General features: G+C 55.0%; 3 protein-coding genes across 4 annotated transcripts in view; 2 read left to right on the plus strand and 1 right to left on the minus strand.

Annotated features, from left to right (window-relative positions):
• The first annotated feature begins 499 nt into the window (after nt 1-499).
• ZNF319 (zinc finger protein 319) lies at nt 500-20,241 on the plus strand. 2 transcript variants are annotated; one of them, XM_029210763.1, is made up of 3 exons: nt 500-768; nt 2,793-4,780; nt 20,049-20,241. In XM_029210763.1, exons 2-3 carry the CDS (start codon nt 3,044-3,046, stop codon nt 20,127-20,129), a joined length of 1,818 nt encoding a protein of 605 aa, XP_029066596.1. In that variant the 5' UTR covers nt 500-768; nt 2,793-3,043; the 3' UTR covers nt 20,130-20,241. The 2 variants fall into 2 exon arrangements, with proteins under 2 accessions (XP_029066596.1, XP_029066604.1); XM_029210771.1 differs by lacking the exon at nt 20,049-20,241 and having other exon boundaries at nt 2,793-6,640.
• Nucleotides 13,583-20,887, minus strand: TEPP (testis, prostate and placenta expressed). The gene is given in 9 exon segments (XM_029210784.1): nt 13,583-13,664; nt 14,801-14,833; nt 15,187-15,251; nt 15,466-15,527; nt 15,955-16,129; nt 16,355-16,416; nt 19,737-19,993; nt 20,750-20,784; nt 20,786-20,887. Coding segments are annotated over 9 exon segments (822 nt in total). The 3' UTR covers nt 13,583-13,633.
• Nucleotides 20,226-22,619, plus strand: part of CNGB1 (cyclic nucleotide gated channel beta 1) — a gene marked incomplete at its 3' end in the record, with an annotated part of 72,974 nt that continues 70,580 nt past the window's right edge. Inside the window, exon 1 of the mRNA XM_029210751.1 lies at nt 20,226-20,290. The remainder of the gene's footprint in view (nt 20,291-22,619) is intronic.

Raw genomic sequence — 22,619 nt, forward strand, 5'->3', positions numbered from 1 at the left:
TCTCTGGGTCTGAGGTCAGCGCATTAGAGCCATCGGAGTCTAGTGCCCTCACCCTTGCCCTCGCCGTCCGGGCGGGGTCAGAGGTCCCGGGGCCTCTTCCTCAAGCTGGCCCAAAGTACGAGCTCCGGGGTCCCCTCCCCTAAGAGCGAGCTGAACAGTCAGAGGCGGGTCAGTTCCAGAAGTTCTGAGTCTAGGAGGCCCCTCCTCTCAGGTTCAGGGGTCGGACAGGGGGCTGGGTCCTGGGAGCTCCCACCCTTAAGGCCGAGTAGGGTGGTCGGAAACAGAGCGCCCTCCCTGGGCCAGCTGAGGCGTGCCGGCCGGGCGACTGGAGAGCCGGCCCGGCGCGCGCGGCTGTCCGACCCGGCCCGGCCGCGGGGTCCCCGGTAGGGGGCGGCCTCGCTCCACGCCGCCCGCTCCTCCCGCTGCCGCCGCCACCCAGGCTGCCGCTCCTCCCCCCGGCCCCGCCTCCCTGGCCCCCGCGCCGCCCGCCTGTCCGCCGGTCTCTGCAAGGCCATCGGTCCGTCCGCCCGCCCTCCCAGCGCTCCTCCGCCCGGGCCCCGCTATCCCGGCCGCGCACGTCGCTTCCTCGGTTCCGGCCGCCGCTAGCCCGTTCCCGCCCCCGAGCCGGACGCCGCCGCTACGCGAGGCCGGGGATTGGCAGAGCGCGTAGGCCGCGCTGCCGCGGATGGAGTCGGAATAAAGGGGCGGCTGAGAGAGCAGCTGGTCGCCACTCGCCCTGAGCCTGACCCCGCGGGCGGCCTGGAGCAGGTGAGCGGCTGGGCGCCCGGGGCCGCGGCTGGGCGCCCCTCCCGCGCCCGCCGCACCCCTTCCCTAGCCGGCCCGGCCGCCCCTCCACTCCCTCCAGCCCGACCCGGCGGCCTCCTGAGCTCCTGGGCGGCCCAGGCCGACCTCGACGCGCAGCTGTCTCCCGGGCCAAGCCTGCAGCCCTGGGGCCTTTTTCGGGCCCAGTTGCCCGCGGGGCCGGCCCTCGGGCCGCAGCGGCCTGTCCATTCCTGGCGAGGGCTGACAGGAGGCAGCCCAGCTGGGCCGGCGGGCATTGCCGGCAGGGAGGTGATCGGCTTTCATTCGGTTTCCCAGGGAAGAGGAAGGGCTGGGGTGGGGCTCAGGTGGGGGCCTCCGCTTGCTGCCCTCACCCTAGTCTCTCATCCTCTTTGCTGAGTGATCAGAGAGGCCTCTGGCCGCACCTTCCTGGAGGGGGGCCAGGGTGGGCAGCTGAGCTGGGGGCCTAGGACCGTGGACCCTGTGTGGCAGCCATTCATGCCGGAAAAAAAAAAACAAAAACAGTTGGGTTGGCGCAGCCTGACCTAGACCTCGCTCAGAGTAGTTCTGCTTCCCTCTTTCCTGGGGAGGCTTCAGTACCTGCTCACTCATGCAACCTGCTGCCTCCACCCAGAGCAGCGGCTTCTTTACTTCTTCTCTTCCCAGAAAGATGCTGAGGTTGACAGCTTTTAGCCCGACTCTTACGTTTCTTTGGCAGTTAGAGGCCAGGCTGGCCAGTAAAGGCATCCCCTTCCTTCTCTTTTCATCGGGAGAAAACTTAGAAACTTTTCAATGTTAGAGGCAGAAGAGCTGGGAACCTGAAAGTGGGTTGTGTCTGATTCTAAAAGTTCTTCCCTCTCGCTGTCATTACCTTATGCTGCCACAAAGTGGTGAGTTAGAGATTTGCCTGAGCTGGGTGGTCTTTACCTTCCACTGATTATCCAAAATGTTACAGACTTGGAGCAAGGGAACAGGGTTCTCTCCGGAAAGGTGATAGGGACGAACGCTCTGTGGTTAGCATGCCACTTCCCAGCTTGCAGGGGCAAACTGGAAATCGCTTACATTTTCCTACAGGCCTTGACACTGTCAGATGAAGAGGATTTAGGACTTGTTTTGGTGCTCTGGGAGATGACTAGACTAGGGAACTTCTGCTATGTAGACATGTAGGCTGCGTGGGTCTGTGGACCCGCCATCTAACCCCCGTCATGCACTGGCTCAGGTCCCTGTAAAGCCATCCCACTTATGTGAAGAGAGAACAGACACATGGTCGGGGAGGGCCTGGGGGGTAGTTGAGAGGGGTATGGGCCAGCCCCTGATGGGAGAAGGTTTCTGAGATGGTCCTCAGTTTCATGCAGTTGTTTTAGATATTGACTGACTGAGGCCGTTTGCTGTGGGGCCCTCAGGTCTGGGAGGCCTGGCCTCTTAGACCCACAGTCTGTTCTTATGAGCAGTTGTGTCCTGGGTTGAGATTCAGCAACAGGAGAGAAGCTGGCAGGCCTACAGGGAGGCCTCAACCAGAACCTTTCTGCTTTTATCTATCTTAGGTACTGGGCTTCCAAGTAAGAAGTGTTTTGCAAAATATAAAGTTATGTTACTAAGATTCTTGTTTTGGATGCCAGGGCCCTATCTGGTCACCTCCTTCTTTCTTTGGAGCAAGAGCAGAACTTGTGACTTCTCTGTATTGTGGACAGATCACCCCAGACTGTCACCCATGAGACAGCTAATTGAAGAGGGATGACAGTGAGCTGGGAGGTTGGGATGCCTGGCCCAGGGATGGGGAACTGAATGGGGGTTGGGCATGGAGACAGCCACCATCCCCTTTGCCAGAGGAGCTGAGCCGCCAGCAGACTTCTTTGGTAGCATGTGAAGGGAGCAGATCTCCCAGCCCTGAGCCCCTCTTGCTTCCCTGATGTGGTTTATGTCAATGTGGCGAGTGCAGGCAGATCAGGGAGAGGCCCCGGGAGCAGCTGCATGTCCCTGCCTCAAGCTCACGGTTTCTTTCTTCTCTACAGAACCAATCATCAGGGAAGGCAGAGCTTCCCCGCCATTGCTGGCACCCTGCCTCGAAGACCCCCGTCCTGTAGGCAGAGCCTTGTAGTCTGTCTTGGTTAATGACTTGGGCTGCCTGACTAGCCCCTCTCTGTGCCTTGTTTGAGGTCCTCATCCATACCTGATCCTGGGCAGCTTCTCTCTCTGGTGTGGGTCAACTTAAGCGGGGAAACTGAAGCCATTACTCTCCAAACCCTGTTTCATCTTCCCAAGCATGTCGGAAAGCTGGCAGCAGCCACCACAGACGCAGCCGCAGCAGCCGCAGCCGCCGCAGCCTCAACACCACGCAGAACCACCGCCGGCCCTGGCCGAGCACACACTGACCCCAGGCACAGCTGAGAACCCCCTGGGCTGTGCCGTCTATGGCATCCTTCTGCAGCCTGACCCGGGCCTGCAGCCCCCGCAGCATGCGCCCCTGCAGCCAGCAGGCGAGCCGGGCCCCAAGTGCGGTGTGTGCGGTCACGACCTGGCGCACCTGTCCAGCCCGCATGAGCACCAGTGCCTGGCGGGCCACGACCGCTCGTTCCAGTGCACGCAGTGTCTCAAGATCTTCCACCAGGCTACCGACCTGCTGGAGCACCAGTGCGTGCAGGCCGAACAGAAGCCTTTTGTCTGTGGCGTCTGCAAGATGGGCTTCTCGCTGCTCACGTCGCTGGCGCAGCACCACAGCGCGCACAGCGGCACTGGGGGCCTCGTGAAATGTTCCATCTGCGAGAAGACCTACAAGCCCACCGAGGCGGCTGAGCCCGCGGCCACGGCCGCCCCTTCGCTGCCCCCGGCACCCGCTCCGCCCACCGTAGCCCCTGCAGAACAGGCCGACAAGCCGTACAGCTGCCCCATCTGCCAGAAGCCCTTCAAGCACCTGTCGGAGCTCTCGCGGCACGAGCGCATCCACACAGGCGAGAAGCCCTACAAGTGCACGCTGTGCGACAAGAGCTTCAGCCAGTCGTCCCACCTGGTGCACCACAAGCGCACGCACAGCTCGGAGCGGCCGTACAAGTGCGCGGTTTGCGAGAAGACCTTCAAGCACCGCTCGCACCTGGTGCGCCACATGTACGCACACTCGGGCGAGCACCACCTGTTCCGCTGCAATGTGTGCGAGCTGCACTTCAAGGAGTCATCCGAGCTGCTGCAGCACCCGTGCACGCCCAGCGGGGAGCGGCCCTTCCGCTGCGGCGAGTGCCAGAAGGCCTTCAAGCGGCCGTCGGACCTGCGGCAGCACGAGCGCACGCACAGCGCCGAGCGGCCCTTCAAGTGCGACCTGTGCCCCATGGGCTTCAAGCAGCAGTATGCGCTGATGCGGCACCGGCGCACGCACAAGACCGAGGAGCCCTTCAAGTGCGGCCTGTGCGAGAAGGGCTTCGGGCAGCCCAGCCACCTGCTTTACCACCAGCACGTGCACACCCTCGAGACCCTCTTCAAGTGCCCCGTGTGCCAGAAGGGCTTCGACCAGTCGGCCGAGCTGCTGCGGCACAAGTGCCTGCCGGGCGCGGCCGAGCGGCCCTTCAAGTGCCCGGTGTGCAACAAGGCCTACAAGCGGGCGTCGGCTCTGCAGAAGCACCAGCTGGCCCACTGCTCGGCCGCCGAGAAGCCTCTGCGCTGCACCCTGTGTGAGCGCCGCTTCTTCTCGTCCTCCGAGTTCGTGCAGCACCGCTGCGACCCGGCCCGCGAGAAGCCGCTCAAGTGCCCGGACTGTGAGAAGCGCTTCAAGTACGCCTCCGACCTGCAGCGGCACCGGAGGGTGCACACGGGTGAGAAACCCTACAAGTGCCCCAACTGCGACAAGGCCTTCAAGCAGCGAGAGCACCTCAACAAGCACCAGGGCGTGCACGCCCGGGAGCAGCAGTTCAAGTGCGTGTGGTGTGGCGAGCGCTTCCTGGACGTGGCCCTGCTGCAGGAGCACAGCGCGCAGCACAGCGCCGCCGCCGCTGCGGCCGAGGGCGCCTACCAGGTAGCCGCCTGCCTGCCCTGAGTCCCCGCCGCGGCCCCCACCAGGCCCGGCCCGGCCTCCTCGCACCCATCCCTGCACCCGGCTCGGTGTTCTGAGGGAGGCCCTGGGCAGGTGGAGGGTGTGGGTGCCTGGCACTCCCGGTACAGGCCTGGGGGGAGGAGCGGGAGCGGCAGATTGCTGTGGCTGGTCCTGACCCCACAGACCTCTTTCCCATTACAGGATTCGCTTTCTTGAGAGACCTCAGCCTCCCTTGTCTCTGGGGGCCTGGAACCAGGCTGGAAGTCAAATGGCCTCTCTCCACCCCAACGAGGGGGTGGTGCTAGCCCAACCTTCCCAGACCTTTCAGCCTAATTAGAAATCAGATAGGTTAGGAAAGAGGAGGGTCACGGTAGGGCCTGGGAGAAGGGCTGGACTCCAGAGGTAAGCTGGGTGTAGGGCATCGCCCTTCAGGTTGCTGTTTGAGGGAGAAGGCCAGCTCCGTGGTGTAGTCCTGGAACCAGGAGGGCAAACTGTGAGCCACCGGCCTCTCCGTCAGCTTCAGCCGGGGTGATGCATCCTCCAGGTTTCTGGCAGGCGAGACATACAGGGGTGCTACACACCTGTGAGCTCAGTCTGCTTGGAGAACAATTGGCCCAGCCAGAAGGGAGGAGGCAGAGAAGTTCTCCTGTGACTCACTCAGCCAGGGACAGTGCTGTCCACAGGGAAAGGAGGAAAGGCAGTCTTTGCACCCAGGGCTAATCCCACTGTTTTAGAAGTGCCCCTTCCACCTTTGCGGCATGGTTCCAAGCACTGGTGGGGAATGTGCTCTCAGCCCTACAGAACTACTGATGTGAAAGAGGGGATTGTTAGATCACCTGGTGCCTGGGAGGAAGCAGGGCCAAGCCCGTGATCTTCCCAGTGGATGGGAACAAGTGTCACCCCTTTGAATTGTGTGAACCAAAGCCTCAAGGGCGTGGCCCTAATCAGCTCGCCCCAGCCCTGTTTCAGGGCCAAGACCATGCCTGGGTACCCAGGGTAGGGGAGGTGAAAGGACCATGGGAACGCCTCTGACTTCACAGTGCCCTCCCAGCCCATGCGCACCCTCCCCCATCAGTCTGGTTGCTGGCCTGTACTTCAGGGGTCTTGCTCTACCAAGATGCTCTGGACAACATCCAGCTACTTCCAAGGCCATAGTGTTCTCCTTCGGGTCCTCCTAGGGTCCCCCTAGGTCTCTGGCTGCCCACTGGGCTCATGGAGCCGAGGGTGTTCAGGATAAGGAGTGGGCAGGGGAAGAGGGTTGTTAAGGAAACCGGTAGGTAGATGGAGTCGATTGGTATTGCTTGATGGCCGGGACTGTCCTCGGGAAGGCCAGAAGACCTTTACTATCAAAATGATTCTTTTGAACCCAGCTCTGCCCCACCCTCTCCCAGCCCCCTTCCCTGGGTCTTAAAAGGAGACTTTAATCAGTGCCCACCCCAAGATCCCAGAGGAGCAGGGAGACCTGTCTTGTCCCACTCTCACCTTCAGAAGTCTGAAAAGCCCTCATCCCCCTCCTCTGCCTAGGTTCCCTTCCTGTGCCTGCAGAGAGGGGCTGGTCCTTCCCCTCGGTGCTGGCTTTAGTCACAATGCCTCAAAAGACGTGGAACCCAGGCTGACAACAGTCCCAACTGCTAATGTTTTTCTTTCATTTTGCTTTCTAAAAGCAGTTGTTATACTGTTCATAACATTGTATAGTTTAATTTCATGTCATTTTGGATCTTATATAAAAATGTGAGAATTTGGATTTTTAAAAAGAATGACTCCATTTTAGATAGCCCTTTTGATGTTAATATATAGTGAGTCCAATGTATGCTTTAGAAGTAAAGACATTGACCTTCACAGACCAAAGCACAGTTTGTTCTGGTCATTCTTCAGAGGGGAATGTTGGGACGTGGAGAGGGAGTGAGGTGTGCAGTCCAGGGTGGCAGGCTTGGGATTGGGACATAAGGCTGGGTTCGAATGTTTTGAACATTCTGTTTGTGTGACTTTGGGCAAGTCACTTAACCTCTTTGGGACTCAGTTGCCTCATCTATAAAATGGGGAGGTTAACCCTTGCCTTGCTTGGTTCTTGTGAGAATTAAGTGGAATCGCATACGGCGGCCCTGGTGGGGAAGCTGTGACGATGCTGACGGTACCAACTGCAGGACACTTGGGATCCTTGGGCTGTGACCTCTTGACATCCTTGGGGTTTAACTGCAGCCCCTGTAAAGGGAGCTGATCTGTGAGGGACTGGCAACTCATGGATGGTCAGAAGCTGGGCACTGAGCCTGGTAAGCAGGAGAGCTTGCTTAGCCCCAGTGGAAAATGAGGGTCTGCCTGGAGCAGCCTACAGGCGCCGCCCCCGAGGATCACATGCTCTCGCCCCACTCCTGCTCACCCTGTCGCACGGTGATCCATCTGCATGTCCAGCCTGGCCACCTGCATCTCAGCCTTCCTGCACCCCTCTTCTGTCCCCTATCCTGTCCTGCAGTGGGCCAACTGCAACTCAGGCTCCTTCTGTTTCTCAAAGGCAAGGGTGGAGGTGGGGAGAGGAAGGTAGAAGCAACTCCCCCCAGGTCTGAGAGCCAGTGGAGGGTGGTCAGGAGGGACCCCTGCCCTGAAGGTAGGGGTGGAGGTGAGGGTAGAAAGAGGAAAAGGAGCTACCCACACCGCAGAGAGCTCAAAACTGGCTGCAGAAGTCTTAGTGGAGACGCCAGGGGGGACCCTGGATGTGACCAGGACCCCATGGTCCTCTTACTCCCTCCATGTGTGGCCACAGGAGGACTCTGCCCTTGAGAAGCCATGTGCAAGTGTCCACCTCTAAGCGAGGACGCCCAGGGCCCCTTGTCTCTGAGCCCGGCTTGAATCCTGGCTTCCTTTCTAGTTCAGTGACCTTAGGCAAAACCCACCCACCTCGCAGAGACTCCTGGAAAGCACTGGCACGTGTTGGGTGCTTTATAGCTTCAGGTTGCTCTTCCTGAACAGATGGTGTTCTGCGTGTGCCAGGGGCCAGAGGAGCCCTGGATGGGCCCACATGGAGGGTGCAATGACTTTTTCTTCCTTTGTCCCCACCTTGCCTCCCCTCACAAAGCAGTGGGGCTCCCACCTGGGCCAAAACCAGGGCCATGAATGGAGCCCTGGCCTGGGGGCCTGCGTGTTCAGGCTCAGGTCTTAGACCTTTGATAACAAGTGATCACAGGCAGGCTCTGTTCCTCTTGGGGCCTTGATTCCATCTGAAGCAGAGGTCTTGACCTCTGATCTCTAAGGGTCCTTAGAGACCTGTCGCTCTGATTCTGGGAAGGCAACCGGATCAACCCGTGGCCCCTATTCCCCTTCCTGCCTCTCTCGGCCTCCAGTCTGCTCCCCACCTGTCTCATTCTGGTCTCTCTTGATTGTAAGTGACAGAAGCAGCGCAAACTGGCTTAAGTAGCCACACACTGTACCTGGCCACACACACAGGTACCCCTCCCACCTACCTGCCCAGGAGCCCCACCGCTTCCTGTGTCCCATAGCTGATGTGAGGCTCCATCTCTTAGAGCATGGAATTTTCATGGGGAAACTTCAGGTGCTGTGGCTAGGGCTACAAACTAGCACTATCATTTTTAATCTCCGAGTAATCATCCCCTTTGCCCCAACCACTGACAGGATGGGAAGAGTGTGGTACCTTGGGGTGAGGGGTGACACGTGGATGAGGGCCAGAGGAGCGAGAGCGAGAGGCTGACATAAATTCACACTCTGGAATTAATAATTTCCCCTTCTTGGGGAAAGAGGCACTGCTGGGTGGGGTGGGGGTCCCTTTTCCTGGGTCCTTGAAGTCATTGCCAGAGCAAGCTGGGCCACCAAAGACAACTTCCCTAGGGAGCCCATCATCTTGACGGCTCTGTCAGACTCCCACTGTGTGGCTGGCTCTGTGCTCGGCCTCCCAGGGGGGCAGTGGGAGAGGACCCTGCTCTCCAGGGGTGGAGCCTGTGCTCGTGAACCACTGTGGCAGCGCTGTGCTGTCGTAGTTAAGAGCACAACAGTCAGGCCTGGCTGGAGTCCCGCCTCTGCCACTCATCAGCACCAAAGCTTTGGGAGGGTTTTTGGACCTCTTTGGGCCTCATTTTCCTCATCTGTGAAATGGAGCCATTAATGCTGTCTTCTGGGCTTAGGGTGAGGGTCCCGTGAAATGACCTGAGTGGAGTGTTTGCCACATAGTGGCCACTCAGGAAAGCAGAGCACTGGGAGGTCAGGGGCAGAAGGGAGCCAGCCTAGCTCTCCTACCTGAGCATCAGGGCTCTCCCACGCCCACCCTGCTACACAAGACCTTTCCCATCCACCAGCTGGTCTGAGCCTCATACCATCTCCATGAGATGGACAGGGCAGAGCTGAGGAAGTGTTTTGTGCTGATCCTTGAGAAGCCCAGGGGCTTCCCAAAGCCGTACACTTAGTGATGAGAGAGGCCTGGCATTGTGGGGTCTGGCTAGGTGGGGGGATAGGCGGCGGGGTGGGACCGCCTGGGCTCTGAGCCCACAGACCTCCAGCTTCAGCCACTGAAGCCCGGGGCTCTGGCTCCAGCCCACTCTTTGCGGGCCAGGAAGCCGGGAACAATGGCCGGGACTGGTGCTGGCACCAGGGCTGGCCATGGAAGCAGGAAAGCTCTTCACCAGCAGGCAGAGGGGGCAGCCAGCCCTCGGGCCTGCTCTCATCTCCTTGAGGGACTGGAGCCTCCGTTTTCTGTCCTGCCATCTGTGCAGAGGCAGCTCCATAGACAGCCTCCACCAGACCTCCCAGTACCCAGCCTCATCCCTCCTCCAGAGCAGGCCCCAGACAGGACCATGGACTGCTCAGGCCTTGGAAATTTGCCCAAGGCCTCTGCGCCTGGGCCGGGCTCGCCTGTGATAAGCTCCGCATCCCATCCTCAAGACGGTGCTTTCTTTGTTCCTTGAAGGTCATGCCTCCAGGAAAAGCCTTGGCCCGCTATTGATTTTTGCAGATTCTGGCAGGAATGCCCAGTCCTCCTTTGGGGCCCTGAAAAGGAGGTCGAGGGGAGGGGCGGAGGTGGGCTGCGGCCCGTGGGGTCTCCCTCCGCACTATGCGTGTGTGTCCATCCCCACTCTGGGTCTGCATTCCTGCCTTTGTTCATCCATAAGCATCACTGAGCACCTGCTGTTTGCCAGACACTGAGCTGGCGCGGCAGAGCATGAAGGTAGAACTTCAGATGAGAGAGTTTTGAGGTTTTCATGTATCAAAAGGTAGGGTCAGAAATGTCAAAGCTGTTGGTATTTAGTACAAAACATTACCTGTGAGAGTCCTCCCCGACCCTCACCCCGTCCTCCCTGAGCTAGGACCCTTACTCCATCCCTGATCCTCCCCATTGCCAGCCCCAGGGTGAGGGTATGTGTTTTGCGTGTTACTTTGTGATAAACACAACTATTACTTTGTAGTAGTTGTATCATTTAGTCCACGCCCGTGTGTTGGTTCTGGGAGGCCCCAGGCCCCATTCCTGAGTCCCAGATCCTGTTAGAGAGATAAGAGGGGCCGGCGAGTGCAGTATTTCCTAAGAGCCTACGGTGGGCCAGAGGCTATGAGTTAGTCCCCCTGAAACAGCTACGGTTCCTGTCCTCATAGTCTTGGGGAAGAATTGGGGAGAAGGGAGGATTTGAGAGAGGCCTGCCTGGAAGAAAGGGTGAGATTTGGGTAGGAAGAGATGCGGAAAGCATTTCAGGTGGGAGGAAGGTGTTGACTAAAGGTTAGGAGGCAGACAGGAGCCTGGGAGTTTGAAACAGCAAGGAGACTGGTGATGCCGTTGTGGGTGGGGGTAGCGCATGGAGGCCCAGGGCCTGGGTACTGGATTGGGATCAGGCCAGGAAGTCCTGGAGGTGAGGCCATGGGGGCTGGGCTGTCCCCAAGGCAATGGCCACAGGGAGGATTTCTACTGTGATCTCTCTATGAGGAGCAAAGAGCCCCCTGAGGCTGAGGGAACTTCCAGGCTGCGAGACAGAGGCCCAGGCTGGGTGGCTTCTCTCCATCTCTTGGGATTTTCAACCTGCAGATTCTGCCACTGTCAGTAACTCCAAGAAAACTTTCTGGTGGAACATCTTCTCCTCTCTCTAAGCTCAGGTCGAATGTCCCCACTGGTTTCCCCCCGACTCTTGGCGTGCATCTCTCTCATAGCAAGAAGGCAGTAGAGTATGGTGGCCACAGGCTCAAGGGGTCAGGCAGGCTGGCTTCAATTCCCAGCTCTGCCAATCACCAGCTGTGTGACCATGGGCCAGTCATTTAGCCTTTCTGAGTTCATTTCATCATCTGTAAAATGGGTCTAAAACTGCCCACCTCCTGGGTACTGCCAAGTGCTTAATATTGATACATTGCCTTTGCACGTAAAAAATAGCAAGTGTATACTAAATCAGACTTGTTAATGTGCATCTACTCTGTATTTCCTTTATTCTTGGGCACATATTTTTATATCTACGAAATTAGGATTCAGTGTACAACTGGTGAGGAAGGACCTAATCAAATTCCTAGGCTTGAGGAACATGATCTAGGTGTGCTCACATTCTCACCTTCTGCTTTCAGGTTTGAATCAGCTGGGTTTACCTCTCTCCTAGTGGACTAGAAGTACCTCTAAGGCAGGCAAGCCTTCTGGTCTGTGTCCCAGCACCCAGCATGGGGTCTGGCGAGGCCTTGAATGTCTGCTGGGCCAAATTCCCAGAGGGACTTGTCCAGTTATTCAGTGTCAAGGAAGCAGGGCCACGCGAAGACACACGGGCACTTGATTCCCTCTGGGATCTCAGCACGCTCTCTGGAGCTCCCTGACTGCCCCCAGTCTCACACAGGCCAGGACTCCAGCATCTCTGCTATGAGCCTTGGGCAAATCTATTTCTCTCTGAGCTGTCATGTTGGAGGGGACACTCAGGGCTGAAGAATGTGGCTCTCACACCTCAGGGGCCTTCACCAATGGCTTCCCAAGGTTCAATCCAGGTGGACTGCCCCTGGGCTTGGAGGAAAGTGCTTCTTCCTGCATCAAATGGCAGGAAGCTGGATACCTCCTTGACAGGCCCCCAAGGAGGAAAGGGCTCTGATCTGCTTACCACTTCCCATCCCCTCCTCCCCACGCTCCTGTCTCCTGCCCTGTTGTCAGCAGAGCCCCATACTTCAGGACAGAGAGACAGACTCCTTACCTCATCTCGGTATAAGGGTGATGATTTCCAACACCACCCCCAAAAGAAATTAAAATCAGCCTCGAATTTGTAAGGCAGGCTCTGTTTGCATATCAGACAACAAAACAACTCATTTCCTTGTTTATTACCCAAGGTTGAACAAAAGACCCCGATTCTGGGAAATAACTTTTTCTACGAATATTGAGCACAAACTATATGTGAGTACTGTGGCAAGTGCTGGGACTGACTTTGAGTCCTGGGTTCTGGTTTTGGCTGGAGCCTTTCCCTGATCTGGGCCTCAGTTTTCCCATCTGTGAAGTGGAGTAGCTTTGGTTCTGCTCACTCTCCTGGGTGCTTATGGAGTATGAGGCCTGGAGGAGATGATGTGTTCTAACCAGTATAACACAGGGTCCAGAGGTGGGGGGCTGGTATTATTGTTTTAAAGTCCTTCCATCTGAGACCAGGCTTGCATCCACTAGGTGCTCAGTAAATATTAGTGGAAGGGGATGAGGAGGATGTAAGTCAGGGTCTCCTAACCTTTGTGGGCACTGACTCTCCTGAGAATCAGATGAAAACAAGGAGACTTTCCATGGAAAATGCACATGTGGGTGGACCCACGGTTTTGCACATGATTTCAGAAGGTTCGTGGATCCCTGAGGCCTCAGATCCTAGCACCAGAAGTCCTGTTCAAACAGTTCTTGAGCTTGGTGGCTATTTACCCTGATCTGGGTCTGTCCTTGCAGACTGGCCACAGGTGGGATGGTATTTGGAAGGTCCTGGAGCTAAGTGCTGATGCTGGCTGCTCTAACACCCAGCCACGCTGAGACACTCTTCTTTAGCCCAAAACTTTGAGCAGGGTTATTCTGGACCTGGCCCAGGAGCCCCACGGCTGTCCCCAGCACATCAGGCCTCCTTTTTGTAGGTTGGTAGGCAGATGAGGGCTAGTCCTGAAGCTATGTGAATAGAGCAGATAACTTTTTGCTTACATGGTATGTTCATTGGCGGTGCTTTGGGGAGAGGAAACTTTCTTCTCTGAGTGGGCTTGGGCACCTCATCTTACTTCCACACTCAGTTGCTTCACAGGGAATAGAGACCATAGGCCAACCCTCCAGGGCCTGATTCCACTTCTTCAGGGGAACCCTGGGCCCAGGGAGGCCCCCAGCACACACTGGGATGGCAAGGGCTTCTGAGAGAGGTGTCTAAAATCCCTTTCGAGCCCCCTCTTTTCTCTTTAGGGCTCAAGTTCAGAGTCTGAGGTGGAAGGGGCTTTGTTGTAGGGTTATGAGCAGGGGAACGGGGTCAAAAAGGAAAACTAATTCCCAGGCAGGCCTGCCTCTGTACCTCATCCCTGGCTGGGCCCTGGGGCCTAGACCCTGATTCTCTACCTGGGGTCACCAGACATCTTTCCCAACTCCCCCCACCGCCACCAGTCCTCCAGGAGTTGGCAGGAGGCAGGTAAGGGCAAGACATCCTGAGGTCCTGAGGTCCTGACCCTCCCCCAGCCCCTGCACCACACACACACACACACACACACACACACACACGCACGCACACACACACACGGGTGTGGTGCCTCCTTATGGAGCATAAGGTTTATTTCCAGTCAGGCTAAACTCTTAGGGAGATCGGTGCTGCCACCATACACCCTCTGTCCTGCTGGGGACCCTGAGGTGGCACGGTTCGGCAGCCTGGGGATCGGCCTCCTTTTCACAGATTAACGCCAGGGGGTCAGGTAGTTGACACGACTGTGGAAAGAAACAGGTGAGGTGGGGGCCTTTAGGATGTCCTGGGGAAAAATCAGGCTGTCCTTCTCTAGGCCTTCCCCACCAAACCCACCTTCCTGCCCTCGAGGCTCTGAAAACACAGCTTCTGTCCTGTCTCTCTATGGCTCAAGAGCCCTCAATGGCTCCCTATTACCTTTAATATATTTTTGGCTGGTCTGTTTGACTTTCAAGCCCCACTTCTGGTTTGCCTCATCTTTATCTCCCGTGAGCTTTACTCACTTTTCAATCATTTAGTGAGCCTACTCTGGCAGGCATTATATAGTAGTTAAAAAAAAAAAGCTTTCCCTTGTGTGTGCACAGGGTGGGTGAGAGAAGGCAAACTTTCATCAATAATTATAATGCAATAGCCTGTGTGCTCTAAGATGGAGAGGGATGCACATACGGAGACCAACTGGAGGGGGGTTTGAGCTGGAGGGGAAAGGCAGAAGGTCAGAGAAGACTTCAAGGACAATGGGACACCTGGGCTGGGCTTTAAAGTGTAAGGAGGAGTTTTCCAGGCAGAGGTAGAAAGATCATCTAGGTGCTGAAACAGCACAAGCAAAGATATGGAGTGTTTGGTTGCTTGGTTTGGGTTGCACGCAGGAGTCTGGTACTGCTGAAGTGTAGGGAATGGGGCTGGAGAGGTGGGAGATGGCCAAATTATGAAGGTGCTTGAATATCTTGCATTCTTCTCCTGGGAACACTTGTCCCAGCCCTTACCACTTCACCTGCTTCCTGGAAGGCAAATTCTTGGCTCCTTACATTATATTTCTTATATGTCTGTTTACTCTTCCAGTCCCTGCTCTTCTCCTAGGTAACCCCGCCCCCCCAATCCCCCTAACCCCCGTCTTTGCCTTTTGGCCTCCTCTGGGCCAAATCGGGAGGGAAAGGCACTCTACTCCCTCCACCTCCCAGTGGGCTGCACTTTTGCCTGGCGAAGATCTCTCCAGCGGAAGACTTTTGCGCCCCCCTGACATCATCCAGGAGGGTACCAATCCTCTGGCGCCTCCCTCACGCGGGCCCGCGCGCTGCCCGACTGGGGGGCGTGGCCAAATGTGGGGCGGGGTCGGGGTCATTTCCCCCCCCCCCCCCCCCCCCCACTGCAGTTGGAGCCCTACCTGTAGATCGAGCCGAAGCGTCGGAAAGCATTCCTGCAAAAGAGAGAGGAGGGTGAGGCCGAGGTGAGGAAGGGTGACCCTCTCTGGGAACAAACACATCGGCAGGCGCCATCCCACCAAGATTACACTGCACCTTCGCCCCACCTTAACTCCTCCACTCTGAAAGGTGGAGTTGCTAGGGACTGGATGACAGGATGTTCCGTTTGGTAGGAATTAAACATTTAGTCATTTTGAAATTGCAATTTTCTTGTGGTGTTTTGGAGCCAATCAATTCTTCCTAGGTCTCACATTTTCAAGGGCCACTAGGTATGCGGTGGTGAAAGCAGCCAAGACCCCACTCTCCTTCCGCCAGGTATGGGGCCCCCGGGGTCTGTGGGGTCACTTACAGGGAGTCGAAAGGCAGGGGCTTCTGTCCATAGCGATCCAGGCTGGGATTCTGGTTAAGACAGAACTGGGGCGGGCCAGAGGAATGGGGGGGGCGGTCCACTGAGTAGAGCGGACACGGACTCCCCCGCCGAGGCCCCGCACAGCACTCTCTGCTGGGGATCTTGGCCCTGGGCACTGGGAGACCTTACTCTCGGTCTCCTCTCCCCCTCCCCGACCCCGTGTTAGCCGCTTCTCTCCCACCCCCGCCCCGCCAGGGACGGAGCAGCGCGCCTACCTACCCGCCAGTTCTGGGTCACCTCCGGCTTCAAGTACCGCACCGCATTGCCGCTGAAACTCTCGACTGCGGAGAGAGCGCCCATCTCTGGCCCCCCGCCAGCCCAGAGCAAGCCCCGACCCTACTCTTACCTGAGCCCCGCCCCTAGATCAAGCCACGCCCACGCCTGCTCCTAGAACCAGTCCCTCCTCCAGACTAAGCTCCGTCAGTCCCAGAACCAACCCTGCCCTCCACCTCCACCACACTGGCTCCCACTGGCTCGGACCTGGCCCCGCCCCCTCCCCAGGACAAGCCCTGTCTCTATGAACCTCAATCTGTCTGGGTCCAGCCTGCTCTGAGTGCCCCAGCTGCTCCTAAATCCTAGACCTGTCTTTGTCAGAGCCCACCCCCGAAGCCCCCCGCCCGCGGTCAGCGCTCGGGGTCAGGGCTCTAGGGACCCAGCGGCCCAGTTGTCTCTCCCACACTAAGGCATCCTCCCCGCCGGTAGACTGACCCTTCTTGCTCGGGCAGGGCAGCTTGAATTCGCCGGCAGAGGACACGAAGCGGGACCAGTCCTCGATGGCGCGCGTGAAGTTGGACCAGTCGACCCTGTTGATGCCCGGTGCGATGGGCGCCAGCTTTCCCTCGTGGCACCTATTTCGGAGCCTCTGGCCGGTCGCCGTGATGTCCTGCCAGGACGAAGGGAGTCAGGGCGCGGGGGGGGGGCACTTGAACCATCTGACCCAGGGGGTTCCTGAAGCCCCTGAAAGGGATGCGAAGGGGGTAGGGTCCCAAGCTGGTAGCTGAGGAAGTGCGCGGAGTAGAGCCCAGCACTCGAGGTGCTTGGGGCTGGGTGCACGCGGGACCTTCAGGTCCCCAGAGCAAACCCAGGGCCAGGGGCAAAGGACACTCACCAAGCACTGCAGGCGTTTGTTGGGAACACCGAGGAGTGTGAAGTAGGCATTGTCAAAGTCATCTAAAGGAGAAAGAGAAAGGGAGGAGTCCACTAGTGGTCACAGGCCCACACAGGAGAGGTTTGGTCCACACTGCTTTAAAAGGTTTTTGAAATACTTGACAACTTAAAAAAAATCTAAGATCAAGTGGATTCTTACTTAACACGCCCCATTCAACAAAACAAACTCCAAATAGATAAAAAATTTCAATGTAAAATAATGAAACCATAGACGTACTAGAAGAAAACATGGATAAATTTCTTTATAACCTTGGGGTGGGGGAGGCCTTACCAACTCTAATTCAAAATCAGGTAGCCTAAAGAAAATGTTGATAACTTGGACTACATAGAAATAAACTTCTGCATGGCAACATAAGGAAACATAAGGAAAGTCAAAAGACAAATGGGAAAAGAATATTTCCACTTATTTTGTAGATAAGGTGCAATTTCCCTAATATTGAAAGAATTCCTATAAATCAAGACAAAATAGAATAAAATAAAACAAAATTGAAGAAAAAGAGAAAAATAGGTAAACAGTCTGCACAGGTAGTTCACACACAAACACAAGAAATACGAATGGTCCCTAAACTATGAAAAGACACTCAGCTTCGTTCATAATAAGATGCATGCATATTCAAACTACACTGATACCAGTTTTTCATATCAGATTGGAAAGAATCCAAAAGTTAGTGCAGTTATCAGAAACAGGGCCATTGCCATATGTTGCCAGCGGGCGGGGGGGAGTATAAATTGATTCAAGTCTACGGAAAGAAATTGGCATTATCTATTGGAATTATAAATACACATACCTTTTGACCCTATAGTCCCACTTCTGGGAATTTATCCTACTTCACAGTTGCACAACTGGCAAATGATGTGGGTAGAAAGTTTACCCATTTCAGCATAGTTTGCAACAGAAAATGATTGGAAATAACTCAAGAGTCTGTCATTAATGGACTGGTTAAATAAACTATGACACATCCTCACTATGCCTTGAGTAAAAATCAGTAGAGGAAGTTCTTGATTCAAAACCTTCCAAGGTGCAGAAGAGTATATGCCTTTATATGGCTTTAAAGCCTAAAGTTGAGACGATTGGAGGCAAAGAAGAATATAGATTCAGGTCATCACCTAACCAAGTCATCAAACTTAGCATCACGAATAGTGGGATAATGACATTATGTGCCTCCTGCTGAGCCATCATGGCAAATATGGCCTCCAACACCTGTGAAAGCTTCTACAATCAAGCTTCTACATCTATCTTCTAGTTCACAGAAAATAGACTATCAAGGTAAACAACACCATAAAGAAACAATCACTCAAATTCACAATGTAGGACTCCTCTACAATAAAACTGTTTTGGACTCTTTAAAAAGTCAATATTATGAGGGAAAAATGGAAAGTGGGTAGACTGTTTTAGACTAAGATCCAAGAGACATGACAACAAATTACAAGGTGCAATCCTAGATTGAATCCTGGTTCCAAAATTTTTTTGACAGCTATAAAGGACATCTTGGGGAAAATTGGGGATGTTTTAATATGGACTGAATATTAGATATTAGGGAATTATTTTTAACTTTCCTAGATGTGATAATGGTATTGAGGTTGTTTCTGTCATTGGGAACTGCTTGCTAAAGTGTGTGTGTGTGTGTGTGTGTGTGTGTGTGTGAGAGAGAGAGAGAGAGAGAGAGAGAGAGAATGAAAACAAATGTGTCAAAACATTAATTGAAGCAGGTGGAAGGTAATGAATGTTCATAGTATTAGTCTTTCAACCTTCCTCTATGTTTGAATATGTTCCTAATAAAAAAAGTTGGGGAGGAAGAGAATAGGTTGTATTTACAGTAGTAAACAATGGAAGGATTCAGCAGGAGCTCAGAGTGGTTACCTATAAGTGGGGATGGCGGGGGAGGAGTGAGAATTTTTAAAATGTACATTGTTACAGCATTTTGAATTTTGAAACTGTGACTCCATTGCTTTTATTAAAAACATACTTGCAATAATCAAGAGCTCTCCCTAAAAATCTAGACTCTTGGCCTCTCCTGGAAGCCAGGAAATTGGTAGACCTGTGCTGACCTTTCCCACACAGTATCAGCAGGACCCCATAGCTGCTCCCTTTCGGAGGGGGGTATTGGGACTCCACCTCACCTTTCACCCCTTCCCCCCACTGCGTCCCCACCCACTTCCTGTATTTGTGTTTCCCATCCTGGCCCTGCAGGGGTCGCTGTGGGGCCTCTGGAGATCTCCCTATAGTCTCTGACACCCCCACTCCACCTGCCACCGGGGTCTGAACCTGGGTATCACCCTGGACTCCTCACTCTTGCCCCTCTACCCACACTGCTACAAATCGTGTTACTTTATCTCCTAAATACCTTCCAAATCCCTCCCCTGTGGCCAGACACTATCACTACTTCCTGAAGACTGTGGTCCCTCCCAGTGTCCTAATCACTCACCCTCCCCCCCATCGTCCGCTTCTAGTCTCTCTGGGTCACCCACTCCCCACGGCCCCAATGCTTGGACCTCTTTCCTTCTTAAAGTCTTCAGAGGTTCTTATCTACCTCCCCAGGAAGCCCAGACCCCTGAGCTTAGCCCTCCCTGAGCTGTGTCCTCAGCCACAGCTCCTGCTGCCCCCGCACTCCTTATCCTCCCACCTAAGCACGCCCCTCAAGGTCACCAACACCTCACGCAGCTTTTCCCCTCCAGGCCTCTGCATGTGCTGTTCCCGCTAGCTGGAGCGCCTTTGTTCCAGGCACAGTGTCAGGCACAAAGCAAGCAATTAGTAAATGTGCTGGAATGAGTGAGTGTGGGTGTCTGTGTGGCACCGCTATCTCCATACCCAAGCTTCTCAATCGATGAAGGGGTCTTCCTTAGCCCCGTGTGGCCTTTTACCCCAAAGGCTCCCATGTCCACCTCTCTTTCATGACAGGTGTCTTTCTCTTCCTTTTTCAAAGGGAGAGATGATTGGGCAGAAGTTGTTATTATTGCTATTATTATTCCTCCTCCTCCTGCAACTGCTGGCCTCTGCACAGTTCCCTCTCCATTAATAATAATATTATTGTTGAGCACATATTATGTGCCAGGCACTACTCCAAGTGCTTTTCATGCTTTATCTCATTTTAATCTCAAAATAGCCCTGACAGGCCAGCACTGTCAGCATCCCCATTTTACTGATAAGGAAACAGAGGCTCAGACCTGGAGGATACCCAGACAGGGAGGAGCAGAGCTGGGGCGACTCCCTTTAACCCTTTCACCTGCCACTCATGGCTTCTCCCTCCGAGATCTCTCTCCGCCAAACCACCCACGCCTTCCCCGAAGGCCCAAAGGGGCTGATGGTGGCCAGGTGACCTGACCTTTGCGGCAGTAGGTGGTGGACTGGCAGTGCTCGTCGGAAAGGCAGGCCCTGACGGAGTCCATGTCCATGCGGCGCAGGCTGGGCAGGGCTGGGTGGTAGAGCTGCTGCTTCACGCTGGCCAGCTTGTTGCGCCGCCGTGCCACGGGCAGCAGGGTGGCCGGGGATGCGTACACGTGGGTGGAGCCATCCTCCCAGGGCACCAGGTTGATGATGCGGGCCATGGCTGGGGGAGCAGAGACACCCCAACCAGACACCCTTCTGTGTGGGAACGCAACCTTGGCCAGTGCCAATTTGTCTACTCGTCCAACAGGTACTGACCACCTGCTGTGTGCCAGGAGCTACGGTGGGGTCAGGGACGCTGAAGTACACACACACACAGAGGATGTGCTGAGGACCCCGGCAGAGGTCAGTACAGGGGATGTGTGTCTGAGGAGGCTGGAGGATTCAGCGAATGGTCTAAAAAGAGATGCCATTTGTGTCTGTTCTTCAGTAATGAGCAGGAAGCGGCGGCAGCAGCAAGTGGATTCACAGTTGCGCTCAGGCTGCCTCTGGGTAATTAATTATGGGCTTCTGGTCTTAGCTAAGGTATCTGGCATTTACCCAACATTCTACAGGGAGACATAGAAAGGTTTTAAATAAGGGGAGAGACCTGATAGACAGGAACTAGAAAAAATATGGCTGGTTCCCCAGTGCTTCGTTTTAAAAAGTGGATATTCCCAGAGCCTTTGAGTCATTTAAACTTTAGTGAGAATTTGTTGAGTCCCGTTGCTTTCTTCCTGACCCCAGTTGGAGGTGAGAGATGGAGGTGGGCGGTAGGGAGGTGGGCAGGAGGAGAGAGGACCCTGGGCCATGGAGGAGCACGGAGAGGGCATGGCGACCAGATGGGGAAGCCGGCTAGAAGGCTGGGCCTTCGTGGGGAAGGGACAGGGAAGTGGGAAGTGGGGGTAGAGGGGAGGGAGGGCTCCCTGCTCCTGGTCCGCCACAGTGGTACCTCACCTGCAGGCCACGGGCCCCAGGTGCACAGGCTTACAGGGATTTTCCGCTCTTCCGACTGCTCAATGGGGAAAAGAGGCAGGGAGATGGACCGAGGCCCAGTGCCTTATGAGGCAGTAGGAGAATAAAGGGACATTCTGCGGAGACAATGTCCATTGCAGCCTGATTGTGAGGGCACCGGCTCCTCGGCAACCATGACAACAGGAGGCTCTGAGGAGAAGAGCCTGCTGCCAGGGGTCCTTGCCCTGGCCCCCTCTTTCAGCCTTCCTCCCAGGCCTCACACCGGCTGGGCATGTTGGGAAAATCAGACAAGGAGCTGGGTCTCCCTGGGGGTGGCCATGCCAGGGCTGGCCAGGGCCGGCCAGGGCAGGCTGTGTGACCCTAGACTACTTACTGTCTGTCTCTGGGCCTCAAAGCTCCCATCTGTGTTAGGCAAGGGCCCCCGGCCCTGCCGGGAGGAGTGCCTGTGAGCTGGCAGGGCTCACGGACACTTGCTCCCCTCCTTACAAGCCTCACGGAAGAGGGCACTGCCCTGCCTGCCAGTCCTTGAGTCTCCAGAGGTGGAGATTAGTGGCTTCCAGGATCCAGGGTCAGCATAAGGGGATCAGGGAGAGTGGTGGCCTCAGCAGGACAGGGATTAGCAGGTGATACTCTCCCTGCAGGCCTGCAGCCTCCCTCCCACCTTCCCAAAAAAGCGAGGTCATGAGGTCCTAAGCCCAGCACCCTGAAGCCCTGGGGCCTGACCACCATCAAGGTCAGAACCACCGGGGGACTTCCCTGGCGGTCCAGTGGTTAGGACTAAGCGCTTTCACTGCCGTGGTCCAGGGTTCAATCCCTGGTCAGGGCACTAAGATCCCACAAGGCTCGCAGGGAGGCCAAAAAAAAAAAAAAAGAACCACTGGAGGTGGACCCTGCCCCCCCATCCCTGTGAGGAAACCCTGGGGAGACTCAACTTATTTGCATATCTTGGCACGTGCTTTTGCATACACCTGCCTAAGTGCTGAGCCTGCTGGGCCCTGGCACCCCTACTGTGAGATTCAAGTAGGATTTGGCTCCCTATTTGCTTCTCCTCCAGTGCCCCATCCAGCCCCAGAGCAGCATCCCCAAGTCCCACCCCTTAAAGAAAACTTTCCCTGGACTTCATTCATCACCCCATCGCAATTTTTTTTTTAACTCTTTTAAATTTAAAAATACAACAAAATCCAGAAAGTGCATAAATATATAATGTAACTCATAATTTATAAAGTGAGACCCTGTGTAACTACCAGTCAGGTCAAGACATGGGTACTACTTTGCAAAACAGTGTAACAGTTTCTTAAAAAGTGAAACATAAATTTACCATATGACCCAGCAATTCTACCCCTAGGAATCTTCCCAAGAGACATGAAGATATATGTCCACACAAAGACTTGCATGCAGATGTTCATAGCAGCATTATTTATAATAGCCAAAAGGTGGAAACAACTTAAGTGTCCATTGACTAGCGGATGGGTAAACAGACTCTAATATATCTATGCCATGGAAACCGACTGTATGCCATGGAATACTCTTGGGAATTAAAAAGAAATGAATTATGGATACGTGCTACAATGTAGATGATCATCAAAACATTATGCTAAATGAAAGAAACCAGACACAGAAACACTCCACATATTTTATGCTCCATTTACATAGAATGTCTAGAAAAGGCACATGTTTAGAGACAGAAAGCAGATTAGTGGTTGCCTGAGGCTGGCGGGGGGAATGGGGAGTGATTCTAACCAGCATGAGGGATCTTACTGGGCTGATGGAAATGTTCTGAAACTAGGTGTTGCATAGCTCAGTAAATTTACTAGAAATCATTGAGTTGTACCCTTAAAACTGGTGAATTTTACAGCATACAAAGTAT

This window comes from Monodon monoceros, unplaced genomic scaffold (genome assembly GCF_005190385.1).
Source record: "Monodon monoceros isolate NGI ecotype Baffin Bay Population unplaced genomic scaffold, NGI_Narwhal_1 Super_Scaffold_10, whole genome shotgun sequence".
Classification (NCBI taxonomy): domain Eukaryota; kingdom Metazoa; phylum Chordata; class Mammalia; order Artiodactyla; family Monodontidae; genus Monodon; species Monodon monoceros.